Source organism: Aptenodytes forsteri, unplaced genomic scaffold, assembly GCF_000699145.1.
Source record: "Aptenodytes forsteri isolate BGI_AS27 unplaced genomic scaffold, ASM69914v1 Scaffold287, whole genome shotgun sequence".
NCBI lineage: Eukaryota > Metazoa > Chordata > Aves > Sphenisciformes > Spheniscidae > Aptenodytes > Aptenodytes forsteri.
The window spans coordinates 653176-672155 of record NW_008794854.1 but is presented as its reverse complement, the minus strand read 5'-3'; the positions used below and the strand labels follow the sequence as shown (position 1 = coordinate 672155).

At 44.3% G+C, this 18980-nt stretch overlaps 1 protein-coding gene across 3 annotated transcripts; it reads right to left on the bottom strand.

Annotated features, from left to right (window-relative positions):
• Window positions 1-1030: 1030 nt before the first annotated feature.
• MINA (MYC induced nuclear antigen) lies at window positions 1031-17466 on the bottom strand. 3 transcript variants are annotated; one of them, XM_009274567.1, is made up of 10 exons: window positions 16673-16740; window positions 15174-15609; window positions 13682-13801; window positions 12128-12256; window positions 8011-8114; window positions 4761-4863; window positions 4137-4302; window positions 3533-3621; window positions 2627-2737; window positions 1031-1280 (listed from the first exon to the last, which is right to left on the bottom strand). In XM_009274567.1, the coding sequence occupies exons 1-10, from the start codon at window positions 16717-16719 to the stop codon at window positions 1119-1121; spliced, it is 1467 nt and encodes a 488-aa protein (XP_009272842.1). In that variant the 5' UTR covers window positions 16720-16740; the 3' UTR covers window positions 1031-1118. The 3 variants fall into 3 exon arrangements, with proteins under 3 accessions (XP_009272842.1, XP_009272843.1, XP_009272844.1); XM_009274568.1 differs by having other exon boundaries at window positions 1031-1277; XM_009274569.2 differs by lacking the exon at window positions 16673-16740 and adding an exon at window positions 17392-17466 and having other exon boundaries at window positions 1119-1280.
• Window positions 17467-18980: the final 1514 nt, after the last annotated feature.

Here is an 18980-nt window from a genome sequence, read left to right as displayed (position 1 = left end):
ATATTTTTGCAACTAAAGCACTTGCTTAGCTTTTTTATGTAAGTCAGGATATCAAGCGTTCTACATGTGACTTGCTTTCCATATGACATTTTAAAAGCCTGTGTAAAAAGTTCTAGTCTTTTAAACCAAGAATGACTAAATCACAGTTGGTGTGTCAGTGTTACATAAGAAAGTAAAGCAGGCTTTTGTACTTCAGAGATCTTGAATGTAAAATGCTCAGCCATGTATATTTCAATTGTATAAAACTTTTTTTAGGAGGAACGTTTTGCTTGTTGGTTTCTTTTTAAACAAACTAAATACAACAACAGGTTTTAGCAGATGTCGAGCACATTCCTGTAAAATATTTCCTTTCAAATGGACAAAAAAGGGATAAGTATATTGCAAACTAACGTAACAGCACAGTCACATATTCATATTAAACATCAAGAATTAAAATAACTGTACTACTCCCATCAAAACCCACTCAAGTGAGCACTGAAGATACAGGTTCCAGTTACAGCTTTGGGTTACTTTCACACTAAATTGGTGCTGGGGAAGGTAGGGGTTAAATACTATTGTTTGTTTATTCCAGTGGTAGCAGCAGCTGAGAGGAAAGGGGTTTTCTTGGGCAAAGTCTTACCCCTTTGGGAAACAACATACACAGCTCTTGCTGAGAAGCGTTTGTTCTCTCGGGGCAAACAAACAAAACAAAGGGGTTTTCTTGCTGGTGAACTTTACAAATGAAAAAACAAGTTACTGGTTTTTGCCCAAGGTCCTTGAGTCTGCTCCGTGTCTGCCTTTAGATGTCCTCCACATCAAGGCGTATATCTAGAGCAAAGGGGATAGCACAGCACTGGTGTTACTACGAGTGACTTCATCCATCCACAGCCACGGGGCTGCGGCTCATTGGATGATGAGCAGCGTACCTGTTTTCCCCCGATGCCCATTTTCCCAAAGCTAAGGAAAGAAAAGTAACATTTGGCACCAGAAAGTAGCAAAGTGTATATATTGCAATGCTTTGTTAGACAGCAATACAAACCAAAGGCTGGGTGGATAAAAAAGTGATTTAATCGGCCTTTCTCTAAAGATTCTTAATGGCCAGAAATACTACTTACAGGAGCAGCTAATTCACAAAAGCATCAAATAACTTCAATTAGACATTCAGTCCATAACGACAAGGCAAGGTTTTCTTTCTCTTCATCTGCGATAAGGTTAAGCTCTTTAACATAAACAGTGCTGCTACTCCAAATCTGCTTCAGTGCATCCAGGTATGACAAAGGAAACCGCAGTCCATGAGTCTGCTGAGGGGGGGAAAAAAAAAATCCTTCAGCTGAGTGCGGTGTCACTTATTGCACAACAGCGTGTTAGGCTGTAGGTACTGATCAGCAGGTGTGGCCTCCTTTCCCACATCACACTGGCAGTGCTGACAGCATCCTCCAAAAGATGCCGTATTATCCCGCCACCTTTCTTAATAGAAAAATAGCTGAAATCTCTTACATGTTCTTGCACACCTTATGAGGTAGGGAGGGAGGCTTAAGGTGTGTGGCTTCCTCATGTGGTTTCCACACTGAAGAATGAAATAACTTTAAATTTACACTCTTGCCTAACCCTACCCATTATTTCTGGACAGTCATATACGTTTCTTTCTGTCTGGCGCATGCAGTCTTTGGACATAGTTTGACAGAACCACAGAGGACCTCCATTACCATGGCTGGAGTCTTTTAGGGCAGAAGGTATATTCCGGGATTTGTGCATATTGGACAGGTGCCAGCGTACAACCTCAGCTACCCGTATTCACTACTCTAGAGGACCAGTGAGATTTACCTTAAAAGGTACGTAACTGCCAGGCAGAAAGCCTTGCTGTAATTACTGAGGCAAGAACAGGCTGTGTTCTGCTTTGCCTCTGCGGTGTATTTGTGCAGACCTGTATTCAAGTGCTTCGGATCACAGGCCTAAGATAGAGCGTCTTACTATCATAAAGTGGAACAAGAAGTTCCAAAGCTCACAGCCATCCTTCAGGAGTATTTATGATTCGAGCAAAAGCACATTGTACGTGTTGAGTAAGAATGGAGACGAACCATCTGCAGCCTCGTGAACAATATAGAAAGTTCCCTCCTTAAATTTCAGTAAAAGAGTTAACTCTTTACTCCCAATGCTGACCCACCCCACCCTAAAATGAACACCCTTATCTTGCAGTATGTTCCAGTGGATACAGACTCTAACACGGGTTCAACGTGGCATAAATGTGGCGCATGAGGCGCAGTGATCCCTGCTACTACTGCACATGTGCTAGCACATCCAGTAGCCTTAATGAAGGATGTGCTCAAGGACACCGCAGTAAGAGACACTTCTAGCCACTCCAGTAGCTTTGCTAGTTAGGACGTAAGGTGTGCACAAGAAATCCTGTTAGCATCTCAAACATTTAATTAAGCATGAGATGATTACATTACTTGGTTCTACTATTAACTGCCTCTGTGTTGCAGCCTCAGCTCATCTGGGTACTGAGGGGATGGGCAGAAATGCTTTGGGCGCCGAGGAACACAGCAGAACCCAGGCCCCTGCTACCAGCTCAGTCAAGCTCTTCTGACAAACGCAGCAAAACCCAGCGTGGCAATGTAGCTTTTGTTGTGCGTTTGTGGCAACAAACCTGCGATGTGCCGTCCTCACTAGTGGTATCATCTTCTGTCCCCATCATGTGAGTTTCTCTCCTGTTCTTTAAAGAATGATACACATAAACCATCTCTCTGCGAATTTCATCCTACAAGACAGTGGGAAGAAAAGAGTTACATATGATCCACACCCTCAAATTCCTCTGACTCGGAACCTACACAGTCGTACAGCAATATGGACACAAACAAAATGGAGGAGAAAAATCAGAAAGTTACGGTATATTTTTCTTGGAGGGAAACATTTTACTCGTGCAAAAAAAATTGTACAAGATAGTCCGTCCCATTTCCCCCCCTTTTTTTAAATTAAGACAACAAAAAGCAATTTCATACTAATAAACCTTCACAGATAAGGAGTCGTCTGAACACAACGTAATCCAAGATGCCAGCATCTGTTTTGTGGAACAACTTGGTAGCGCCCCTGGCACCCACTTAGGTACAAAGATAACTCGGAAGTGAAGACTAAATGCAACCACAGTCAAGAGCAGCGGCAACCAAGAGAAGTCCCTCTCTTGAGGGAACCTATTTTTATAACTTATTCATGCTCTTAAATACAAAGAATAATAATTTAAAAAAAAAAATCCATTATCAAGAGCTACAGAGGCCATTTAGCAGCTGTAACGATCTATCCCATCTAACCTCAGACAAACGCCATGCACCTACCATGCAGAATCACAGACTCAGTGTAGTTCTGTAGCTCTCCGGAAGGCAGGAATGTGCCACATTACGGCTCGACCACAACCCCGTGATCCCTAACAAACCCTAGTGGGATGCAGGACCCAACTAAGTATAACTGCATGACCCTTTTAGACCAGTACAACAGAGCAACAACTCGCATACCCCGCGCTCCCACCCCAAGCGTACGAGGGGGGCTTCATTATACTTACAGAATTCTCTTGATCTGGTTCCACTGTAATGATAGCATGATCTCTAAACTGCAGTCTGATTTTGCTATCTATTTTTGGCAATTTCCCACCTAAGAAAATTAAATTCTCCATTAGAAAGGAAGGAAACCAGACGAACAGTGCAAATTGAGCCCTCTGTGCACAACCCGCTCTCTTGCGGCTAGAGTTTTTATTAACCTATGTTTCAACACCCACATGTTCCCAAACTTGGGGCGGAGGGGAAGGAGAGAGAGTTTTTTTTAGTTCTCTCACCTTTACAGTCTACAAATAGCTGTAATAGCAAGCTGGAGCATAAGGACAAATTCTACCAGCTAAACATTCTCAGTACCTAGTAGTTTATTAAAGCTGCTGATTTCAGTCTAGCATAACCTTATTTATTGCGCTCTAAGAGAGACGTGTCATCTCCCGCTAGACGCAGGGAATTAACCAACTGAGGTGCGCAAATGCACACATAGAGCCTAGCAAAACATGAAGCTGATGCTAGACTACAATCTTTGCCTACCATAAAATAACAAAGTCTTAAGAGGCAGAGTTAGCAACAGCTCTACCATCACATCAGCCAGTTTTGGTAGCTCCAAAAATCTACCTGGAGTCAAAGGATCAGAGTCGCATCCCAAGCAAGGTGGCAACCGGTTCATAATGAAATCCTTCTTCATGTCAGATGATCTCAGTTCTCTGGTGTTTTCCAGACGGTCTGCAAGCTTTCTCAAAAGGCTACTCAGTTTTTTTGTCGAGTCAGCTATATCCACCTGCTAAATATTCACACAAGAGTCGCTCTCGCATGAATTCAAGCTAAACAGACTAGCCTAAAGAGAGAGACGTGCAGTAATGCAGTGAAATTCTGGACACTCCATAAAGAGGTCACAGAACAATTTACAGCTTTGCTAACTTTTAAAGATTCAAAAGCTTGGCCTGACAGGAACTATGCCTGCCTGACAGCTCCAAAGCAAATACCATTACTTTCAGAAGGAAACAAGCCATACAAGGACACTGTGATATGAAAGAAAGGCAGTGCAATGAACTAGGTACTGCTTCAGGTGGAACAAACCTCAGAACAGTCATCCTGAAGTCTTCACTAGAAGCGGTTGTGCTGCTAGACAAGATGGTGCCATTGCACTGAGCTTTCAGAGCAGATCAACAAGATAATGCTTGCCTCAGCGCTGAAGTTTCAGCTGGATGCACTATTATTCCCTTAGTCCCACCTACTTACCATAAGCAGTTGCCTTGGTATGCTTGTCCGCAGCGCCACATCTTCTTTTGCTGTATCAAACACAAGGCCAGGAATTGCATCCAGTAAGAAATCTCCCCAAGAGCTGAAGAACAGGAAGAAAAAAAATAAATTACTAAAATAGTTGCACTGAAATAAAACAGACAACTGATGTCAAGGGCTGGAAACGTAGTGCTCCAATTCCAAATTTACTTTGTGCCTTTGGCCCTTCCATTACCACTCTGTAGTCTCATGCAATAGCTCACTTTCATCTCAACTGTATGTGTGTCCTCACTGGCTTCAGGTCAGTGGCACTCCTACAGAGAGAAGGAACTGGCTTGCGGAGGGTCCAGATTGTTCTGATTCAGGTGCTTGCCATTTACCAGTGGATTCAGCTTAAAGCCGACCTCACTGAATGAAGAAATTCCCACAGGGGCCATTATTATCCAACCTCACACACATACGGCCTCACTGCACACAATGAAGTGTGTGGCACTGTGTCATTTAACATGCTTTTGAGACACTTATATTGAAGGAGGTAATGTACCCAGGTTTATCAAATCCAACATGCCATCAGTTCTTAGCTTTGCTACAAACTTAATTATGACCCCAGGAACAAAACCCCTACATACCTCTACAGGGATCTTAATGATACGTAACAGGCACCTTGTAGGTGTCTTGTTTGTGTTAAATCCCCATTCTTAGCCTACACGCTTTAAAAAAAAAAAAGTGGCCTTTGATCTCTGTGCTTCTGTTCCCCAATTGTAAGAATAAACTAGAGGAGGGGAGGGAGGACTATTGCCTGCACCTTCTTTGCCTAGCTTGAGTCAACCTCATCGGGAACAGGCGTGCCGCTCACGCAAAAGTGCTGTCCTGTCCACGTGTGACCCCTCTCCCTGCCACGTCCTCAGAGGCTGGTTTAATGGGCAAACAACCAGGGCAAGTGCCCAGCATCCAAGGCTGCCAGCAGATTCCCACCCAACGAGGGCAGGCAGCAGAATGGGGCCTGTCCTCCAACGTACACTTCACCCTCTGCTCTTGCTCTCCCTCAGCACTCCCTGTTTTCAGCACTGATCTCTAGACACTACTTTAGTTTAAAAAAAAAAAAAGTATGACTTGTTATAGTCTCGTTTACTTTTTTTTTTTTTTAATCGTCTGCACTCAAGTGTTCCACTGTCTGCTACACACTGGGAGGGAAGGACTCTGGCCGATAAATAGACATCATCTACTTCTTACTGCTTCCCTTCTCTTGCCCCCGGTCTCCACCTGTCAGCAACTATCTTCATCTACTCATTGCGTTTCCAAACTGCCCTGCTTATAATGAACTCACACACACACACACTTCTCTGCCTGCTGGAATCTGGCCCAGAGGAACCGTCCTCCAGCACACAGTGGAGTCCCTTTTGTCTTGGTGCCTAAAAATCCCTGAAAGCGCCACCTCCACCAGCACTTCCTCCCCTCCCAGCTCCTTCCGCACGTGCCGCTTCCAGAGCGGTCACAAGGAGTCCAAACATCCTCCAAAATAAGGACAGCTATTTTCAAGGAGTTCTCTTCAATTTTCCAAGGAAATGTTTCCAGACCATACTTCCATCTACAAGCCAAATCAAAACAGCACGCTCCCTGACAGCACCGCTTCTCAAGTAACTCACTGGGCTGGCATTTGGCTTATGCTGTCATGGAGAAACTGCACTGACTCCACACAGGCCTGTCAGGTCTCCAGCAACCCTGTTCCAACGAACCGAATTCTCATCTCCCCAGCACTACTCGACCAATAACTCTGCACGGATCAAGCTGGACAAACCCTGTTCTGCGCATTCAGGAGGACTCCTGCACACTGGTCTGTAAAACATCACTCCAGCCCAGCCTCCATCACCAAGCCAAACACCCACTTATTCTAGTGTCACTCTTCTGTCTGTTCAGTTCACTAAACCAGGGGTGAGAGAAGCGCCAGGTCAACACAAGGAATCAGTGGGACAAAAAAGGCAGGGGAAGGGAGGAGGAGCAGGACATCTCTTCGGAGGCCACTCACTGCTGATCACCCTGAATGTGCCATCAAACTTGCCAAAGTGGCTCTGCACCAATATTGCCTCCTGCATAACAAATGAAGTCAAACACTCTTTGCCACAGCAGTCAATGCTTACAGAAAATAGCGCTTTTTTTTTTTCCCTTCTGAATAAAAGAATAGAACATGAGTGTAAAATTAAAATCAGGTGAACCCAACTTTTATGAAGACTCATCTTTGAGTGGCTTCATCTTAACCCTCTCTCCAACTTGGAGCACTGGCCACATTAAGAGTTACCAGCAGCACTGACATCCTGGGCTTCCAGAATGGTACAGCTGGTGGTTAGAGATTCATCTTACAATCATCTAGAACGTGCCCAAACTTGTTCTGCCCTGTTTTGTGGCTAACAGAAATCCTTCCCAATTCCTAACTCAGGTCAATGACTCCAAACCCAGCATCTGAGAGGCTGATTAGGTGGCAACAGCACTTCCCTGTGTGATGACAGTGTTTCAGTGGGCACAAGGATCAGATGTGTGTCAAAGGAAATCTGACTTGCATGCACGGGGTAGGAGATGAAAACCACAGATAAGTAGAAAAATATTTGTGAAGGAAGAATTTGCAGTGAGTCTGTCAGAATAGGTGCAGGTGACTATCAAATACAGGAGAAAACACGATGAAAGGAGTAACTCGTGACTCTTTATCTGGGTTACGAAAGGAACAGTAACTTCAGCCACTGGTGAGAGATTTTTTAAACACTACAGTGAGTTTGCAGTTGTAACATTATCTTCCACATTAAAGTCTACAGCTGGTAAGTAATAAAATACCCAATGACAAAGCAATCAAGCTTGCTGCACAAAAACCTGGTAAACAGGCGGCTTCAAACAAGAAGGGTCTCGCTCCCCTCCTTCCCCCAAACCCCAAAACTTCAATTACTGCTCCCCGAACACTAGCTCAGATTCTGATACTAACAGCATGTCACCACATCTCGGGGGGGAAGGTGACATGCCCTATCCCTGTATTACTCACAGAAAAACAAACCACACAAGGACTAAACAGAATGAACACAGAAAAGAGCTAAGCAGAGATCATTACAGGGTGGGTTTTGGTTGGTTGGGTTTTTTTAATTACGAAACAGGACATCACTTCTTTGAAACGTTGGTTTCAGGCCTGTACTATTCACGCACATCATCTGGCAGAGGAAAGCCATTTTCAGAAAAGCCATACTAAAAAAAAAAAGTAAAGAATAATTACTTGTTTTGGTAGGTACTGATTGTCACATGTGTAGAATAGGAGATCCCAGGAGGAGTGTCAGCTTGATGAATAGTCCCTCTTGGGAAGTACAGTAAGTCACCTGGCTGCAGGAAAATGAAAAAGAATTGATATATTTAGGGCACCTGGTCAAACCTTATTGCAGTCAAAATAGAGAAAATACTCTCTGAGAAGAGAGACTGACAACATATATTTTTTAAAATTACAAAATAGAGAGATCCTCCACTGTACACTTTAATAACATAAAATAAAGCACTCTAAGCCAGGAAGTCCGATACCTTAAACTTTCCAACTTACTGTCAATAGTTACTATACACCTGTCTGAAAACACGAAGCAAGCTTTTAACATTATAGAACACACACACTCCAACTCAGCTGCATAAAGGGGACAAAGAAGCAGCTGAGGTAAACCTGCTGACAACACAGTGGGCTAGCAGAGGAGCAGTGCAATGTGAATTTGGTCAGATCACGTCGAAAGAAAAGGCCAGTATTCCACAAGAAAAGCCAAATATTCTATAAAGACAGTAATCTGTTACAATACTGTTGACTGAAATTTTCAGTTAAAACACTTAAAAGACAAGTACAACCTTCCTTCTCCCTATCTTTCTTCTCACTTATCTAAATTAAATCTCCACACTGATAAAAATTTAGGTTAGCAAAGTCAAGATAAGAGAGAAGAGCAAAGCGCAAGAAATTGCCTCCAAGAAGGAAAAATCGGTTTACTTACAGCTTCTCCTATAAACATCTACATAGTTGGATAGCACAGTCAAAGAGAAAATTCACAAAGCAACAATGATGAAATTGGATTCCATTTTAATTTTACCGTTCCTTAAATTTGGTCACATCACGTACTTCTAAGAGCCCACCAAACTGTCTAACGCAAATATATTTCAAGTGAATACTACTTGATTTTTCACTGAATTGAAAGGTCTCTTTAGATTATGAGGCTTCTCACAGGACTTGGCAAGATCAAGTCTCTTCACCCATTTATAACAAGCTGTAAAGCATCATAGATCAGCTATGTACGATTTACTTGTTCTGAAGCAAGCCTCTCTGCCATTAATAAACTGCCTTCCTTACCAGTGTAGGGACTACGCTAACCAAGAGTATTTTGAATTCTCTTCATTTGCTGTGTTTCACATCCCCAGCAAGAAAACAAACTGGAGGGAGGGTCACATAGGAGAAGGGTAAGAGCCCTGAATACCTACCAGAGTGCTGACAAACTAGTCTGCAAAAGAAATTATTTCATGCTGTAGCACCCCGTGCCTACCACTAAGAGGCCAGGCCCAGAGAGTTGTGGTGAATGGAGTTCAATCCAGTTGGCGGCCGGTCACGAGCGGTGTTCCCCAGGGCTCAGTACTGGGGCCGGTCTTGTTTAATATCTTTATCGATGATCTGGATGAGGGGATCGACTGCACCCTCAGTAAGTTTGCAGACGACACCAAGTTGGGCGGGAGTGTTGCTTTGCTGGAGGGTAGGAAGGCTCTGCAGAGGGACCTGGACAGGCTGGATCGATGGGCCCAGACCAATTGTATGAGGTTCAACAAGGCCAAGTGCCGGGTCCTGCACTTGGGCCACAACAACCCCATGCAGCACTACAGGCTTGGGGAAGAGTGGCTGGAAAGCTGCCTGGCGGAAAAGAACCTGGGGGTGTTGGTCGACAGCCGGCTGAACATGAGCCGGCAGTGTGCCCAGGCGGCCAAGAAGGCCAATGGCATCCTGGCCTGTATCAGAAATAGTGTGGCCAGCAGGAGTAGGGAAGTGGTTGTTGCCTTGTACTGGGCACTGGTGAGGCCGCACCTCGAATACTGTGTTCAGTTTTGAGCCCCTCACTACAAGAAGGACGTTGAGGTGCTGGAGCGTGTCCAGAGAAGGGCAACGAGGCTGGTGAGGGGTCTGGAGAACAAGTCTTATGAGGAGCGGCTGAGGGAACTGGGGTTGTTTAGCCTGGAGAAAAGGAGGCTGAGGGGAGACCTCATCGCTCTCTACAACTACCTGAAAGGAGGTTGTAGCGAGGTGGGTGTCGGTCTCTTCTCCCAAGTAACAAGCGATAGGACGAGAGGAAATGGCCTCAAGTTGCAGCAGGGGAGGTTTAGATTGGACATGAGGAAAAATGTCTTTACTGAAAGAGTGGTTAAACATTGGAACAGGCTGCCCAGGGAAGTGGTGGAGTCCCCATCCCTGGAGATATTTAAAAGACGAGTAGATGAGGCACTTAGGGACATGGTTTAGTGGGCATGGTGGTGTTGGGTCAACGGTTGGACTCGATGATCTTAGAGGTCTTTTCCAACCTCAATGATTCTATGATTCTAAGCCAGGATCATGATTTTCCAAAGCAGTCTTTGCTGCAAAATCCAACTCTTATTCCTCTTATCTGCTGGGTAGTCTCATCAACACCATTCACATGAACCAGCAAGCACAACACTCTTCAATTAAAATAATCAGAATCCTCACAGACTGCAGGTGGCAACACCCAGATTGGGGCAGGACAGAGCATTTGACAAGAGACAACGCAGATCTGATCACTTTCTTCTGAATTGGAGGAAGGAGGAGCAGAAAAGGGAGAAGTACCAGCAAATTAAATGGAAAATCATACATGACGAAGGCTAGATAGCCAGCTACCAAATAAGCTCCGTGCTTGACATCAGTAACAAACCAGCCATGGCCACAGCCTGATGCAGTGTCACCAAGATACACTGCAGCTTGGGACCTTATACACAAAACAGCGTGCCTTTGCTCTCAGTCAGCTACCGGTTTTTGGTGGGAAGGGAGACCACCACCAATATACTCTCTAACTGGTCCATTTGTTCTAAATGCCCAAGGATGGCAGACAGCAGACAGAAATGCAAAAAAGGAGAAAGGAAATATTCTAGAAAGATGTTTAGGGAGGAAATAAGAGTCATCTGACAGCATCCCTGTCAGAGACAGCTCCAGACAGACAACCAAAATCTGACAGTGGCCACCCGAAGAAATGGGTCACGGGAAGTGAAGAACATCAAACAGAAGAAAAATAAATTAAAAACTTAGATAATTTTTAAGCCCTTTTCAGAGGCCAGTATTTTCACTCCTCCAACGTCAGTAAATGGCTTGTGGAATACATCACTATTCCATAAAAATCAAAGGCACTGAAGTCCTGCCCAAAATGTTCCAGAAATTAAAAAAGGAACTGTAATTTACTAGACTTCGCATCACCCAATACATCATGACAATTGAATATTACCATCTGTCAGACTACACAGCTAGTGATGTCAGTATCTTATCCAATGTGTCACACGATTCCTAAACTACCTACACCCAAAGGCAGGTCTGAACACCGGGAAGAGCAGAGACCTTGCAGAGAGAGGCCCCGAGACAGGACACAAGGCAGAGAAACTAATGAGGCTTCCGACACAGAGCAGCCCTGTCTGCTGGATAAATAACACGCTTCGAAAGCACAAGCGTGTAAAACAGAACGGGACAAGTACCAGATGCCCTGCTGTCAAGGGAGCTGTATTCATCAATCTTCATGAAATGCTCTTTGTACTCCAAATAACAAAAAACAGCCAAACACTTGTTTTTCAGGATTGGAAAAAGAAAAAACAATTAATACAGCAAGTTAATATGGGGTTTAGTTCATGCCTTTGTTTATCAGCCAGGGATAAATATTTAAATCGAATTTACCAGAACAGTGACAACCTTCGGTAAAGCAGTAAGTCTTAGTGCATAGAAGGATTAGCCCGATTGATTATAGACAGCATGTAAAAGCATAAAAATGTTTCATAACCATATATAAACCCAGTGTTTTTTCTGCACACAACTCCACAAACATGATCCAGAAGTCAGGGTGCCCAACTTGGAGAATATGGGAGAATTTCCAGAAATAACTGGTTTCTTGGTCCATTATTTAAACACTAGAGCAAAGGATACCTTTGAAAAAGGATAGGTTAGACAACTATCACCCAAATTTCTCATGTTCACAGTGTTTTGTGTGCCAACCCTCCCCTCAATTTCACCACCACGATCATTCAGAATACCGTCTTCAAGAAAAGGACCATTTTAAACATGACTACTTTTCTGGCAACCATAGCCCAGACCAGGTAAAGCAATTCAATTATAATACCTTTAATATGAATTCATGTGTGGGATTCCCAATCCTATCCTCTGATTCAACATTATATTCCCGAGCTAAATGCACCGTTGGTTTATAGAGTCGCCAGTGTTTCTCGCCTTCTAGCTGAAGGATAAACACCTGCAAAAGACCATAAATCCAAATGCATGAGGAAGCCTTGCTGCCCCTCACACATCCAACTGATCGGAAATTTTAAGTCGTCTTCTTACTTGGAAAGTCTGTGGAACCATACCAGAAGTCAGGGATAGAAAGCAAACAGAAGTGACACAGGTTGCTTTTCTGACCCAGTGTTTCTCGCCTTCTAGCTGAAGGATAAACACCTGCAAAAGACCATAAATCCAAATGCATGAGGAAGCCTTGCTGCCCCTCACACATCCAACTGATCGGAAATTTTAAGTCGTCTTCTTACTTGGAAAGTCTGTGGAACCATACCAGAAGTCAGGGATAGAAAGCAAACAGAAGCGACACAGGTTGCTTTTCTGACAAGAAGAAACAGATTTCACCTTCCCTGCTCTCAGCTACTCCACAGCACGGCAAACAGGATTCCTCTCACATTAATTTTTAGATGTCCACAATGCAGAAATTTACATTTGAACTACTTCTTTAGGCTCTACTTAGAGACAACAGAGAGAAGAGTTGTGAAGTGTGATGTGTTTTGTCCTAAGGTAAGCATTTGGAAATCCCTGTTTTTCTGCAGTCACTTAAATAGGTGCTAGACAACTCACTTGAAAGTCATGTCTGCCACACAGATATTCAAAATATCAGGTCAGAGAGGTCTTATCACCATTCACTGACAAAGAGAGCATCAGAAACATCTAGGGGATGCTGTGAGCTGGGACTTGATGACATACGCCAAAAGATGCAGATTGTGGAGCTGCTGAACAACGAGCATAAGGGAAATGAAACTCCAGATGCATTTAATGGAAATGAAGAAAAATAAAAAGCAAAAAATACACGTAAGGGGTTTTTTTGTTTTGGTTTAAGTGGGATAGCCCAACTTTTTTTTTTAATGCAGTGTCTATTTGAATGTTTCTTTTAGAAGCTAATTCAAAATGCATTTGGACCACAGGACGACATCATACCACTAACTTCTTGAAAACAGTAGGACCAGCAAACGGGAACCAGCACAACCAGTCTGCTTCCACTGCCTCGTTGAAGAAAGAGCAAGAACTTAGTAACAGAAAAAGGACTTCTAGATCCTTGGGGGTCTGAATGAAGTGAAAATGAAAAAAAGGTGCTAGAAAGCTTCTGCAGCTGGGAAAACAAATTCTCTTTTCATTTAATGAAAATACTGGGTCTGGAAAGCACAGTTCACGTGATAATACCATTAGATATTACTATTAGTACTTTTTCAGTAAAATTATACAGGAAAAACGACTATGAAGAAACACTTGCAACCAATTACCACAAGTTTTCAGTGGAAAAAACATTTTTCTATAATAAGTTATTTGGGGGGGGGGCGGGGTGGGAAGCACACATACAGGTATCCACTGCCACTAGCAAAAGCCCATGCACAGTTTCACAGACAAGGTTGAGCTGTCCTACCTCAACATCATCATAGTGAGGGGGAAGGCCCTGCGACCCCTGGGGAGTAATGTAAACGTTCGACCCCACCAGAGACCCGAAGTAGCACTCCAGCTTCTCCTGAATCTTCCACAGCTCCTCCTTTAAAAAGAAATGATGCTGTTACTACTGAAGAGCTCACCCAAGCCAGGCTGCCACCCAGCCCACAGCCTCCCCATCGCTTGGGAGGTTCTTCTAGTGAACGATCACATCCCCACAGGGAGACAGAGGCTGGGAAGGCAGATGCTCTGTATGAGTGCTCCTGCTGAAAGCAAGCACTGCAGACGCAAAGGAGGTCTGCCGTGAAGGTAATCGGTAAGCCAAGAAGTCTGATGCCATTTATAGGTTGCAAAAACACACAAACAAGGCTAGACAGAGGAAAACAAACCACCCATCATCCCACAAACAGCAAAACATCTTAAGACAATAAACACATGCAGGATTTGCATTATATAGGCTAGCATCAAAGAGAGCATACAAAGGTTAGAGACCCTTTTCTAGTGACTCCAACTGTTTGGGCATATTCAAGAACAAACTTTATTCATCCACATCTAACATGTGACAGACGATGCACCAAGGGATGACTCTCATATCAGAAGATGCCAACTACCAGAGCTGCGCAAGTGCAACTTCAACCAGAATTTATGTAGGTTCAGCTCTAGCTCTAGATTTCAGCGTAAGCCATGCAACATTTCAACTTCACCTGCAGATGCCCCTGGCCATTACAGCTACACTTGAGCTGAGATCAGCCAGCGACACTATACTTGGGACTCAGCTGTGTATTTGGGTCTTTACGGACCACTTCACAATTAAATTGTGTTGACACCATGGGACGAAAAAGGACTACCTACGTCCAAGTACCTTTAAGCATCCGAGTCCTTTACACAACTGTGTGGACACCACTGCCTCATTCTCAATACATGAGGATTGCAAAAGCATCAAAACGAACAAAAGAAGGAGGACACTCAGCTAAAATGTGGTGCACCGTTTCTGTGGTGCAATTCAAAGCCAATTCATTGACAAGAACAGTGGAGTGTCCTGGAAATATTTTACATGGTTTCACACCTTGCCCTCCATTAAAAGAAAGCGGTACAAGAGCCACTATTTGCACAAGGAAACAGTGGGGCAGAAGGGATAATTTAAGCAGACACAGATGCATAGTCATCAATTCTGTGCATTTAGTTTTTTCTAAACTTTTATGTGACAAAGCAGATTTTTCAAAAGGAATGCTTAGTATTATAGCATGAATCAGATTTTGTTCTTACTGCAGAGCACTGAAGCATGATGGGCAGTGCAAAAGTATAAACCATGTTTTAATTAATACAGTTCAGGTATAGATTTCAGCAGGTCATCGCTGTCAGCTACTTCCCCTGGATTTACTGGGGACAGAGACGAAGCTATATCTAGTATGACTCAAGCAAAGTATACCACATTATAAAACATGCATCAATTATATTCAATGAAACGATCCAACCTTAAATCTCTGAGGCTGATGAAACTGTATTGTTGCCTTTTTCTGGTCAAAATCCTTCTTCAGCTGCATGTAATTCACTTTGCCTTCTTTATTTAAAATTTTCTTTTTTCCATTCACACATCTGCAGATATTTATATCTCGCCCATAGTATAGACCCTGGCTGCACAGTTCTTTCAAATCTGACAACTGGAACAGGGACTGGTAGTAAGCAGCCAGCAGGGGATCATTTCTCTGAACGAGCAGTGGCTTTTGCTCCCAATACTCCCTGAAAAACATCTCCTGTTTGATGGGAGAGATCAAGCTTCCGAAGAGGCTGTCTGGGCTCTCAAAACTCATGACTGACAGAGAACAAGCTGCTTCCACCTTTGCTCGTTTGCATTGTGCCTGCATCGCTTTTCCCATTTCAGCATGCTTCCCGCCTTTCTTGGGCATGTTCCTGTTCAAGAGGAGAGAGAACCAAAACAGTCAACCAGTAACACAATCTCAAAAGCTCATGGGCCCAGAGCAGCTCCACTTGCCTTCTCCAGTGGGATATGAGAGTACGCTGGGAACAGCTCTGCTTCCAGATGCTGTTTGCTCCAAGCAGCAGAAAAAGGAAAGCCCACAGCGGGCCTCTAATCCTCTCTCAAACCTCAGCAAACTCTACTAGGAGCCATTGCTCACAGAAGCTCAAATCCCACAGCTGAGTTTATACTAAAAAACACATGATGAAACCCAATGGCCACACAACAGATCTTTACAAATGCAGGAATCCACCCGCACAAAGAACCTGTGGCAGGTCTGTAGCAAGACCTGCAAATTATTAAAAAATTAACTTGGCTTTAAGAGATTTAATGGCAACATGCAAAGGGGGTGAAGAGAGGGGACAGGATCAGAAGCTTGTACTCTATTACACTTCCTTGAAATGCATTAACATTGGGAAAAAAAACCACAATGAAGACTTCCCAATGACTTCCCAGCCAGAGCACGATGGAGGAGGATGTATGGCATTTCAAGAGCAGAACCCAACCAGTTAAACGCAGTGGGTAGGGTGGTGTGTGTCAAGGAAGGCTTTCCTTTCAAGCTGGCTTACACATCATAAACCCAGTGTCTACATAGCTGTACAGTTACCAGACCAAAGCTTTAGCAGGACCTACAGAGAAGGCAGCTACTGCAGTCAGGGGACTGCAGCAGACTGACACCAGTCCAACAGCACACGCTAAGGGCTATGCAAGAATACAGTGAACAGAAAACACACGGAAATGGGGTACAGAAAGAGGGAGGCCAAGTGAAAGAATGGATCGCTGTGAGGGAAGAAGGAATATGTAACCAGGTTCAGTGGGCAAGTATGATTCAATTGGCAGGAGCTCCCAAAGAAACAGAAAAACCCAGAGCAGACTCCCCTGTAGGTGGAGCAGGTTTTAGGAACATGAAGTGAGGGCACCCGCTTGAGGTCTCAGGCCCTGCGAACAATTTTATGCTCCATTTTGTGGCAGTGCCAGGCATCTAGTGATGCTCACCATGCAGTGACAGTGGCCCACATCTCAGCCTCTGTCAGGGTTCCCATACTGTATCTTGAATGGCCAGGTTTAGCAAAACTACATTTACAGAAGAGAGGAAACATTGTTAGGCCTTTCTGTTGATGCTATGCAACTACACCAAAAACTAAAATTATTAGGTTCTGCTTCCGTCTCTGCAGAGCTCTCAAAGTTTGTGGTTTATGTAGAATAAAAAGAATTCTTTCATCAAAGTGCAGACATTTAAGTTTAAAGTTGGAAGCTTTGTTTTTCCAGGTAGCTAGCGTGTTCGTATATCATTATGTAAAAATAAAGAAGTTAATTCACAAAGGGTTTATCTGCCAAGTTCTCAAGAAAGTTAGGACAAAAATCAAGTAACGGCAGGTGTAACACCGTAGTACGTGCAGACATACTTTCATTAACTTTAAGCCTGCACCAGCATTTCATCCCCCAGAGTAGCCCTGAGCGCCATGCAGCAGTAAAAGCCTGCCTGAGACGCTGAGTTAAGTATCCTATATGAGCTAGCACCAAGTCCTGTAGCACCGCAGTTTGCCTGCTAGGTCTGGGCTGGCCAACTCAAAGTGACTCTGGGCATGTCTGAGCAAGTTTGCAAAGCCAATGCATAAGGAGTTAGAGCATGCTGATGCTTCCATTTGTAAGTAAAAATGACAGCTTTACTCCCAAAAGTAATGGCTCTCATTTATTAAGATGCTTTTACTTACACAGATCCCTTATCATGAATCTTAAAATTCCAGTTCTGGTATTTGCACGCAGTACTAAGTTCTCCTGTGCAGCAGTATGCAGGACACCCTCGCTGCTCCACTAACTCCTGGGCAGAGTGTTTCATCAGTAGTTCCTGTAACAGCCTGTACCTCAAGAGTAACCCGCAGTCACCTTAGTCCTGCAGAAGGGAATCCATATCACCACCTTCCTGAGAGGATCGACATTCCTGGCTGCAGCAAGCTACAGTTCTCTATGAGGCAAGGGAATGTTTAAAAAACAACTGAAAATTAGTCCCCAGTTGCTATCAACATCTCAAGATGCTGCCAGCACTGAGATCTACAACTGACATCCCCAAATGCCAGCAACACAAATGCAACCAAGTCTGAATTACCAGTTTTGAATCCCAGACCTAAATCCACCATATCAACCTCTCAGCTCACTCACACTGTATTTAACAAAGTTAAATTCAGATATGTACTATTCACAGGATGCGGCTTCATTTACACAATGTGCTGTTCTGTAGTGTTTTGTTAGTTATTACAACTGTAGAACCACAGAATGCTTTGGGTTGGAAGGGACCTTTAAAGACCATCTAGTTCTAACCCCCTGCCATGGGCAGGAACATCTTCTACTCGATCAGGTTGCTCAAAGCCCCAGCGAACCTGACCTTGAACACTTCAATTATGGGACATCCATGATTTCTCAAGGCAACCTCTTCCCGTGTCTCACCACCCTCATCAGAAAATATTTCTTCCTTGTATCTAACCTAAACCTACCCTCTTTCAGTTTAAAAACATTGCCCCTTGTCCTGTCACTACAGGCCCTGGTAAAAAGCCTCTCTCCATCGTTCTTATAAGCCCCCTTTAAGTACTGAAAGGCCACAATAAGGCCTCCCCAGAGCCTTCTCTTGTCCAGGCTGAACAACCCCAACTCTCTCAGCCTTTCTTCACAGGAGAGGTGTTCCATCCCCCTGATCATTTTCGTGGCCCTCTTCTGGACCTGCTCCAACAGGTCCGTGTCTTTCTTGTGCTGAGGGCTCCAGAGCTGGACGCAGTCCTCCAGGTGGGGTCTCACCAGAGCAGAGTAGAGGGGCAGAATCACCTCCCTCCACCTGCTGGCCACGCTGCTTTTGATGCAGCCCAGGGTACGGTTGGCCTTATGGGCTGCGAGTGCACATTGCTGGCTCATGTCCAGCTTTTCATCCACCAGTACCCCCAAGTCCTTCTCGGCAGGGCTAGAGAAAAAAACCACAGCAACAGAACGGATCTGTTCCTGCCTCAGACAGAGACAATTACTTTACATCAGTATTTTTCAGCTCGCACACCGCATGTACCTGTTTATGAGTTCAGGCCTCTAAACTGGCCCAGCAACTGCAGGGGGACTCAACTCCCTCCAAAGCAATGGGATAGAAAGACGGCCACAGCGATTCTGAGGCCACGCAGCCCCCGCTGCTCCCCCTCACCGCACTGCCACACCGGGCTACGATTAAACTTTTTCCAGAAGGGAACCACGCAGAAAATTGTGCTCCTGTGCCCGCAGCGGGTAGCAGCCAGAGCTCCCCGCCCCCAGCCAGCCTCACTGGCGCGGG

What these genes read in the sequence shown, in the direction of transcription:
- MINA (XM_009274567.1), bottom strand. Translation starts at nt 16,719, where the DNA reads ATGGGAACCCTGACAGAGGCTGAGATGTGGGCCACTGTCACTGCATG. An exon ending in ATCAGCCTCAGAGATTTAAG is followed by an intron (nt 13,802 to 15,173) that starts GTTGGATCGTTT and finishes TTCTTTTTAAAG; the next exon opens with GAGGAGCTGTGGAAGATTCA. An exon ending in ATCAGTACCTACCAAAACAA is followed by an intron (nt 4,864 to 8,010) that starts GTAATTATTCTT and finishes CCTGTTCTTCAG; the next exon opens with CTCTTGGGGAGATTTCTTAC.